General features: G+C 41.8%; 2 protein-coding genes across 5 annotated transcripts in view; one reads left to right on the forward strand and one right to left on the reverse strand.

Annotated features, from left to right (window-relative positions):
* LOC138052528 (cytoplasmic tRNA 2-thiolation protein 1-like) overlaps positions 1-8731 on the forward strand; it is a 26748-nt gene extending 18017 nt beyond the window's left edge. Inside the window, exons 6-15 of the mRNA XM_068899067.1 lie at positions 473-550; positions 1298-1339; positions 3785-3834; positions 4999-5063; positions 5244-5309; positions 5473-5531; positions 7018-7077; positions 7960-8047; positions 8506-8536; positions 8622-8731. Of these exons, the coding sequence (XP_068755168.1) occupies positions 473-550; positions 1298-1339; positions 3785-3834; positions 4999-5063; positions 5244-5309; positions 5473-5531; positions 7018-7077; positions 7960-8047; positions 8506-8536; positions 8622-8708 (626 nt within the window). The 3' untranslated portion in view covers positions 8709-8731. The remainder of the gene's footprint in view (positions 1-472; positions 551-1297; positions 1340-3784; positions 3835-4998; positions 5064-5243; positions 5310-5472; positions 5532-7017; positions 7078-7959; positions 8048-8505; positions 8537-8621) is intronic.
* The window catches only part of LOC138052526 (nucleolar pre-ribosomal-associated protein 1-like), a 77815-nt gene continuing 76410 nt past the window's right edge, over positions 8596-10000 (reverse strand). For all 4 annotated transcript variants that reach the window (XR_011133106.1, XM_068899064.1, XM_068899062.1 and 1 more), the window contains 2 exons: positions 9975-10000; positions 8596-9103 (listed from right to left, as the gene is read on the reverse strand). The exon at positions 9975-10000 is cut by the window's right edge and continues 807 nt beyond it. Coding sequence is in view for 3 of the 4 variants with exons in the window: in XM_068899064.1 (XP_068755165.1) it covers positions 8916-9103; positions 9975-10000 (214 nt within the window). In the remaining variant the exon portion in view is untranslated. The remainder of the gene's footprint in view (positions 9104-9974) is intronic.

Genomic DNA, 10000 nt, shown 5'->3' on the forward strand with positions numbered 1-10000 from the left:
GTAACGTTTCATTGTCGCCATGACATCAATAGGCCATTTCCGAGTTCATGTCTCCCTCATCTTCAAAGCGAGTCTAAGTGCGAAGTTTTTGTGATGGTAATTAGCTCTGTTTTACACATGAATGAATAGACTCGCTTTGAAGATGAGGGAGACATGAACTCGGAAATGGCCTATTTCAAGTGACAAAAAAAGAATTTAATTAACCTGACTAATTTATGCGGTGTGAGGTGGTAGGAATGATTAGCATATTGGTATTGTAACATGTACGGATACATGTTAGAGCGGTTTTCAAATGAGTGTCGTAGAACCAAAACCAAAGGAATTACTTTGGCCAATCAAAAAGGACGGAGGCAATCCAGTAAACCAATCGAAACTCGAAGTAATTAGACCTAGCCGACACAAAGCGCGGGAAAATGTGCACGCGCGGCGCACTGTTTGTTGAAAATGTTTCCAATAATTATGCTTTTTTCAGGTACGTTTTGTGGTGTATTTAGAAGGCAAGCTTTGGACAGAGGAGCTATGGCTTTGAAGGTCGACAAAATAGTGACGGGTGCGTCGAGAGGTTTTTCTTGACAAGAATTCTACCACTGCAGAGTTTTCGTTTGAGGCAGGAGGCCGCGGAGGTTTTGTCTGGTTGTTTACCATGCCACGCCCGGTACCTCGATGCGATACATCTGCAGGTTTTTTTTCACTCAATAATCTCATGTTGTCCTCCACTAAAGGACAGACTGTACCAGTAGATTTTTTTATCATTCCTGCGCGGTTAATTGTTAAACAAAGTCATGATGATTTTTCTTGGACATTGTGGTTGATACACCATAGTTATTCCAAAATGGCCACCATTTTAGTATTCTTTTGTTTTCTTGCAAATTGACGCTTTTAGCCTCGCTTTCAAAGGTAAAATTCAAAAGAATATTTAACCTTGAACGAGGCCAAATGGGCCAATTTTCAGTCAAACAAAAGAATACTAAAATGGCGGCCATTTAGGAATAAGGTGTATTCCTTGCTTGTCTAGCTGAAAAGCGAAACCCTGCATCTCTGATAATTTCATTTAAAAGATTATTTATAGGGTAGTATCCCCCACCCACTTTCGTATCCTTGGAGCTGGGAAACCACGGTACGGCGAAAAAGCGCTTATTCCTGGTACTGCCACGAGCAAATCCAGTTTTTGAGGAAACTATCGAAATCCCAGCTACAAGAAATGTGACGGGTGTTTGTTGTCTTGTTTTCCTACTTAAAAGAGAAACAATACCTCAGTAAACACACGGTTGACTGGACCAATTTATTATATTGTCAGGTCACAATGCAGATGACATAGCAGAAACAGTCATTATGAATGGTAAGTTTTTGCAGACGTTTCCTTGTTTCTTCAACATTTGTGGTCACCTTCCAATGACGCCACAAAATCTCCGAGGATGTTTTGTAGTTAGTGAATGGAACTGCCTTTTCGTGTAGTCCAATTCATGCCCGATCGCATTTACGGCGACGGCAAACGATAGGTTGCATGAAAATTCTAACATCTCTCTCTTTGAAACATATACTGAACTGCGGATATGAAGTCAAGTAAAGCTATGATCCTCGCAGTTATGGACACACTTTTAGCAATTGCGTAGGGAAGCCTGAACAATTCAGGACTTGGGTTTGAACCCCTTGACCTAGCGATACCGGTGCAACGCTCCAACCAACTGAGCTATGGAGCCACTGACGTTGGGAGCTGGTCATTTGTGGGTTCTAATTTTCCCGTGAGGAATGAATCAATGAACGAAATGATATATGAAATGAATCATATACTGAACTGCGGATTTTCAGGCTTCTCTACTCAATTGCTAAAATTGCGTCCATAACTGCGAGGATCATAGCTTTACTTGATCTCTCTCTTTTTTAACAAGTTGTTGAATATCTGCAGCTAATGGACATGATATGAGAGAAAATCAAACAAGTTCCTATGAAATTGCATCCATTGGGAACTCGGAAAAATCCGAGCAATCCCATCTGGAACTCGGAAAAATCCGAGGTGCGGATTGGATTTGAACCGATGACCCTTTGTGATCTAATCGGATGCCCTGACCACTGAGCTACTGGGAGACGTAATGACGAGCAAGCCAGGGTGAAATGTGGATCTTTGACTAGAACTACATCACGTAGTTACAAAGTCAAATAACGACTGACAGCACAGCTCATAACTCGCGCAGTTCTGTTCAAAGACCCACATTTCACCCTTGCTCGCAATAGAGTTTTCACTAGCTCAGTGATTTGAGCATCTGCCTAGATCACGGAGGGCGTCGTGTTCAAATCCCATCTGGAGCTCGGATTTCTTCCGAGTTTCCAATGGATGCAATTTCAACGAAAATACATGTATATGTATATACTAGTCAACCTAAATGGTAGAAATGCTGCCGAGGGGAAGGGTGGGTGAACGTAACGGCGGTTCGTGCCTGGAATTGAAGGGAGATTTTAATAGGTCTTGAGCAGGGATGGTACAAAACGTGGACCCCCAAACTAGATGCCCAACTGGACTTCCTAATTGACCTTACTCGAGAGAAGAAAGCAAACAACAGATGGTTTTAACAATCACGTCATCAAATTCTTAAATCAAAATCACAAGGTCTTCTGAATTTTTATCCATAGGAGGGTGAACATGACCTCCTTGACGTCTTTCATTTCGAAAGTGCAGCATTTTGACACCATGGTACACAACTATTTGGTTAAAAAGATGTCTATCTCTATGAATCTCAGCAGTTTGAGACTTCCAAGTACATTAGGAGATGTCTTCATACACCTGTATTTTATCCCTTGAGTGAAAAGTAAGCTCTTTCACCGCAAAGTGAACTCCAGATGTTTTCGTTGATGACGCCATTCAAACGATGTACCGCACAGACCTGAGAATTGGAGAGGTGGTCAAAAGATTTGTTTCCTATACTTTGAAAAACAGAGCAGGCCCCAAGATCATACTGTGCATCGATCGTAATTCCTCCATTCGCGCTTAACCACAATTCCTTGCGCCTTTGACCACAATCCCTTGCGTTTCGGAGAAAAATGAGCTGCCTCGTTCGTTCGCTTCAGGCTCACTCACTGCGGCAGCAGTCATTCATACATTTGCTCAGATAAGTTCTTTGAAGTGTTTCAGCCTGGCCTTTTTCGTTTGCCAAAAACGCGATGCGAAGCCTTTCTGATCTATCCAAAAGATATAGCGGGAAATAAGTGAAGTTCAAACTGGTCCTTAGGAGGGTTGGACCGATTCAAAACGAAACTGTTCGATTTTTCTTCTATTCCGGAACGTCAGGTCAACCTCGTTTTGCGTAGCTTAATTAAAAAATTATATTCCGCGAAATTTCAGTTCCATTTGATTTCGGATTGTTTGGTCTATTGGAAAGTGACCTAAATTCCTCCGCAAACTTAAAGGACCCATATAGAAGTTAGTCGTCGATTTAGCATTTACTTTGAGCTGCGCTTAACGTTCGACGAGTAAGGATGTCTCAAGCTGAGTCGTACCGGTGGGGGCATACAGGCAGGGCCAAAAGATGGGTCTGTTCGAGGAAGGGCCTTTACAGTTTAAGGAGGCCCATGTCGTGATGCACTCCTTGGAAATCATGCCTTTTACGTGAGCTCTGTCTTGGAACAATTTGACGAGAGCCCATTATTCCAGTTTGCCAACCATCAAAATCTACAAACTCAAAGCGCAGGCTTCACCACTCACTGCATTTCTGTCAAAGAACGGAGGGTAACTTGAGAAATTCCGCCGGGTTTGGGTGAAGCATCTTACAACTATTTTTTTAACTTGCAGTTTTACGAGGTGACATTGCCAGACTTCGACGGTGCACGGCAATAGTGACGGTACGTAAAACGACGAAAATCAAAGTAGGAATACAGGCATATAGTGTTGATGGTTTTGCAACTCACGGCTGGTTTTCAATGGCTTTCAATGCTTTACTGTGCCTCAATTTCGAGAGTACAGCGTTACGAGGAAATAAAAAAAAACAATTATTACGTTTATTAAAGAACTTCATTTTTAGTGTCAAGTCTTCTAGCGCTGAGGCACCGATTGGGGGACATAGAGGAGAGGGGAAAACCGGAGTACCCGGAGAAGTAACCTCTCGGTGCAGAGTAGAAAACCAACAAACTCAACCCACACATGACGCCGAGTCTGGGAATCGAACCCAGGCCACATTGGTGGGAGGCGAGTGCTCTCACCACTGCGCCAGCCCTGATCCCCAAACAGTAGCAAACAGAAGGAGAATAACAAACCGATCAAGAGAACGAGTTTTGTCAGTTGTGACTTATCCGTTCTTCTTGCAAAATCCAGCGAAACTGATTCGATACACGCCCAATTTTGACATCCAACACGAATTGACCCTTCAATTGCTACACATTTCCAGCGACAATGTAATGTAAAGGTTAACGTTGTTATTAGCAGCATTTGGGGGACACTTTGTGACTTTAATCATCTGTATTCCGAGACACGAGTGATGTGATGAAGTTGGGGAGACGAGAAAGTGGACACTTTATGACGCTTATTGAAATCCACTCCCAACAGTGACATTCATCTAATTAGGGACATTTCTGAACATAGAGCGGTTTTCAATCGGGTGTCGAAAGTGATTAGCGAATTGATTTGGCTTATGATTTTTTTCACTCAGTGATTGGTTCAAAGTTCTCGCGCCACTTTTTCAACCAATCAGAAGTGAAACCAAAACCAATCGTGGCTCGCGCGCGCACATTTTCCCGCGCTTTGTGTCGGCTACGTGTAATTACTTCGAGTTTTGATTGCTTTACTGGATTGTCTCCGTCCTTTTTGATTGGCCAAAGCAATTACTTTGGTTTTGGTTTTTACGACACTCGATTGAAACTCGCTCTATCTGTGGACTCGCTCATAGAAAAATTGCTCGATCAAAGCGAATGATCAGTTATAGAACATTTGTTTTCTTGTTCCCACTGTGACTTCAATCTTGAAAAGGGCGCCCAGGGAATAGTCATTGACTTGAGCGTGATCTATTTCAGGGAACAGAAGGAGCAATACCGCGCTGTAAACCATTCAAGTACACGTATGAAAAAGAAATTGTAATGTAAGTAAATCGCGATCGCCATCATCATTGCGTCATCATGATTGTTCCACAGGTAGTAAAGCATTATCTTAGAGAAAACGGATTGAAATGACCTTCAGGTGTATTGATCCTTTTTTTTTTTTCGTTAATGTCGTAGTGTATGAAAGTGAGCCGCTTCAGTTGTATCCTTTTTCTTGCTAGGTATGCCTATTTCAAGAAACTGGACTACTTTTCTACAGAGTGTATCTATTCACCTAATGCCTACAGGTGAGTTTCGTTGCAAGCGATCTTTTCCAAACGGTATCCTTAACTTTATCTCTGTTGCCCCCTGTCATGCAAATGTCATGTCTCGTCACATCTGGGCGTTAAAACTTATGATTACTAGGTCCTCGGTTATTCAGTAATAGCATTTTACACTTCTCTCTACCAGGGGCCATGCAAGGACATATCTTAAGGACTTGGAGAAAATACGTTCAAGCTCAATTTTGGGTGAGCATGCAATAAGGAATCAGGGTATTGCAGTGTAGCATCAGACCTGGGCCCGGTTGTTCAAAAGCCGCTTAGTGCTAATCGGACCCAGATTAAAAATTAACCAAGGAGTTTATTTCTCTACTCCCACGTGCTGTTCAACGCTGATATTCGGCGAAACTTTACATTAGAAGAAGTCAATCTTGAAAAACAAAAATAGGCAAAAGAACCTTTTACCAAATAGATGAAAACATGATACCAAAGTTTACGCTAATCCTGGATTAAGTTAATCGGCTTTCGAACAACTGGGCCCAGATGAATTGTTTTCACAGTAAAGAGCAACTTTTTGGATTACGATACACCGATTTGCGTCGGTTCACTTAAGTCGAGTCCCCGTTGGGCTGGCTTAGTATTTAAAGATACCATCTGGAAACTCCTCATGTTGAACTTTATGCAAGCAAGGATGGCCTCCCACCAATGTGGACGGTATTCATACCTATAAGCGGGCGTAGTTTATACTTGTTCTCATTGCTGCTCCCAGAGTTTTTTTGCCTCAGCAAAACTCAGCATGTAGCTTGTTCCACGATGCAGGCAAATGCATGAAGTTGTAAATACGCGCGCCTCGTGAAGCACAGCAAAGTAGCAAAGTGTTCCTCTCTCAGGAATCAGCGCTATTTTGAATCGGTAAGGGACTGGGCACTGTGTTAAGAATCGATTGGGCTTGATAGGGCTGAAAAGTGACCAAGGTCATAATCGATTATGGTTAAGGCGTCGCATAAACGGACACGAAGAATCGGAAGAGAAGTGTACGATAAATAGCAGAATATGAATACAGAAAGCATCCTAAATATGCATTAAAGCTAACCTTAGGCTTAAAACCTTTTGTTTATGACTAATTAGGCCTAAGATTAGCTTTTATGCATGTTTAAGGTACTTTCTGTATTGATATTCTGCTATCATATTTATCGTTATGGCGAAGGGGGAACACACAGCACTAGTGTCCAGTGTTCGGGGGAACGGATAACATGGGGGAACAAACACAAAACGCTGTGACAGCGGAGGTCCTGACAATTAGTTAACCTGACTAGAGCCTGCGATCCAATCGGACCCCAGTACCATGTCAGCGGTCAACTCCAAATAACTGCTGACCTCGGTGAGCTCTAAACTTGATCCCGCGATATGGTGACGTGATACTGGTCGCATTGGCATACATGTAGGGGTGGAGATACGGTGACCAAAGGTGGATTACCGCTATTATTACAGCGGTAATAAGTATAAATCAAATGATTTTTTTCCTTCAATTTGGACTAAATAAGCACTTGCAATTTTTTTCACAATATTTACTTGTGTTTATTTATTACAAATTGCACTCGAAATCATGTGATTACCTATACAAACTGACCCTCGTTTATTGTCCCGCATTACTGATATGACTTGTATTGTCCAAATGTGGCCTTGTCGCATTTGGAGTACAAGAGGTGATAGGCAAGTCTTTTTGCTGTTCCAGATATTATCCATTCTGGGGAAAGTTTATCGGTAAAAAAAGATGTCAAGATGCCAGTGCAAGGTATGTAACTACTCTCGTTTGTTGACTCTTATCCTTCCGTGTATTAAGTTGGCATTCAGGCATTTCTTGGATCACTATAAACAGAATAAGTCCTTAAAGTGTTCATGGCATAAATGACTGGTTCAAGTTACCATTTAAGTTTGGAATGTTCGCTGACTGTCGCATTTTTGTGGATATCTACGGTTCTCTTTGGGAGCTGTGAGTTGGTGATTACTGCCTTAAAGGGGCTAGGTCACGCTGCTTTAGGTAATTTTGTTTAATTTTGTTAGTTATGAGCTCTAAAAGTCAAATTGGCAGAGCAAGTCTTTCATTTGCAAAATTACGGCCATGTAACAATTGAGAATGATTTTCCAGCTGTTTAAATGATATTTTGATATAAACTGATGTAAATTTGAAAAAAAGGTGGGCCGATGTTTTTCAAATTTACCCAAATGCAATCCATTTCAATCCTCCCCAGTTTTGTCCATCCTTGTCCCTCCTTAGCTTTCCTGTGTTTTGTTATTTCAGTTAATTCTATGACCATTTGATCAATGCTGAAATCGCCTAAAATTGCGTGACCTAGCCCCTTTAACTTTTCCTGTCTGATCTGATTTCTATCGAATCGTCGATAAGACGGATTTGTAATGGATTTGGCTTTAGTCGCCGCATGACCATCCTCATGCTTCAATGACGTTTTGGCTGAAAACTAGTTTTATTAGAAATACTTTTTTGAGAAGAGGACGTAATAGATATCTTCTGTGAAATTGCAACTCTAGTTGATTGATGCCCCGAGGGAAAGTGGAGTTATACAAGCCTTTTTTTAAAAACTCAATTATCAACCAAATGGTTGGTCAGTTATCCTTGCGTTTTAATACTCAGTCACATCTTCCATTCTTTTTGAAGGTGTTTGTAACAGGTGTGGATATATCTCGAGCCAGCCGTTGTGTAAGGCATGTGTCTTATTGGAGGGACTCAACAAGGGCTTGCCGAGGTACAATGCAAAAGAACTCATTCTCTATTTTCGAATTCTCCATAAATACACTTTGTTTGCCCCCCAAATAGTGCATAAACCATTGTTTCAAATGCTCTTGGGAATATGCAGTGTCCCCAAGAGCATTTGAAAACAATAGTTTATGCAACATTTGGGGGGCAAACAAAGTGTATTATGGGGAATTCGAAAATAGAGAATTGCGCTTGCTTAAACCCAATCCACGTGCTCAAAAGTGAAAAAACTCTTTGTCGTACCCAAATCCTCTTGTCGTTTAGCATTCCTTATCGTAACACAAGATGGCTGTAAGGCGTCAAACCCACGTTGGAGAGTTGTCACTGGGTTTCAGGTCTAAGCATGCGTCTCGATATTCGAACTCAAATGCGCGCGTTCAGAACGGAAAACTCGTAGTTTTAGTGTTAAAACGTACTTTATAATTGGTGTTTTTCTTTAATCTTTAGGTTGGGTATCGGCAAAACGACTAAGACTAAGGTAAATGTGAACACTGGATTCAGAGTTAATTGTTTGGTCAAAATGAGCAAGGAAACAGCTGGATTTTATTTTATTTTATTTTTAGATTAAAGAGTTAAGCAGTGGTGATAGTGGTTGCAGTCAGGCTGCCGGCGAAGAGAAAGGAAATTCTGCAAATACTCTGGATTTTTGATCAATAAAGCTTCTGTAAATTCACTGGATAGAGGGATTCTCTCTTTCACGTCATCCGTGCGTGGTTAAGTCCTAGCAGTATGCTACTGGGTCGGGTTGCTTGGAGCACGCTTAGAACGGTTAGCTGACTCACGCCTGCATTGCGAGGGGAGGTTATCAATTCTCGATTAACACCGAACTCAGCACCACGCGGTAGTCAAGCAAACATTCAATTGTCTTCTTTCCGTAACCATGTTGAAATGACATTTGTCCCACCCAGCGCAGTTACGAGTGCCTCCGTCACAGGGTTCCCACTTCGACCTTGACTCGACAAAAGAGAAAGGAAGTGGCGAGGAATTGGTCTACCAGTCCACAGTTCTTGCATGAAGAGAGCAAGAAGTCCATGAAGTTCAATGACTGTTAAAGGAGAGAATAGCAATTAAATTTAACCTAAAAACCAAAGCAATCGCTCTAGCAACAACAATGCTTTGTGTCCCCTATACTAAATGTCCGTAAACGGGTTTGAGAAAGAGGCAAACGTTGTTTTTCAAAATACAGAACTGAGTGATGCAACCTAACAATACTTTCTTCATTGAGCTCATAGACCACTTTCATGAATGGCGACCACCTTTTACATTTTTTTGTCTTTATGTTCATCGGACCTACCGCGCCATCATTTTGAAATTTGCTCGTCGTAGCGAGGCTAGGAAAAAATATTTTGTTTAGCCCCTCCCCCCCCCCCCCCCCCAATTCATTAGGAAAGGTTTAAAGTGGACAACAAAGGAAAATTCGTTCAACAATTTTTCATGTTGTTGAGAGGGGCGTCGAGTTGGAAAACAGCGTGACCTCACGCCGGCAATATTTGTTTCGAGATTTAAAGAAAAAGGACTGGATCGAGCAACCAATTGCTTGAAGCCCGCGGTACCATCTTGTTGGGACCACTTTCGCGCTAACGCTTTGGATATACTTGTTTTTGTAAAATTAGAACCTCCTTCGATAGTATACACAAAAACTTTGAAAAAAAATGTTACAACATTCTACCGTCTTAAGGTGGTCCCAAGAAGATGGACGCCGCGAATATGTTGACCGGGGCCGTCTCGTCGTAAGATGACGTCACACTCGTTTGCAATGCAGAAATCCTCACCAAACTGGAATGCAAACAGTCTAAATGATAAATCACAAAAGGTCAAGGAGAAAAGTAATGTTTTATGGAGGTACCGGTAAGTTTTTGCTTTGGGCAAGCACTCTAGACACTTCGAGGACCACTATTTGGGAGGAATCAACTCACCCTGGTCCTCACAGCTTTCCTCTTTA

This window comes from Montipora capricornis, chromosome 6, assembly GCF_036669925.1.
Source record: "Montipora capricornis isolate CH-2021 chromosome 6, ASM3666992v2, whole genome shotgun sequence".
Taxonomy (NCBI): Eukaryota; Metazoa; Cnidaria; class Anthozoa; order Scleractinia; family Acroporidae; genus Montipora; species Montipora capricornis.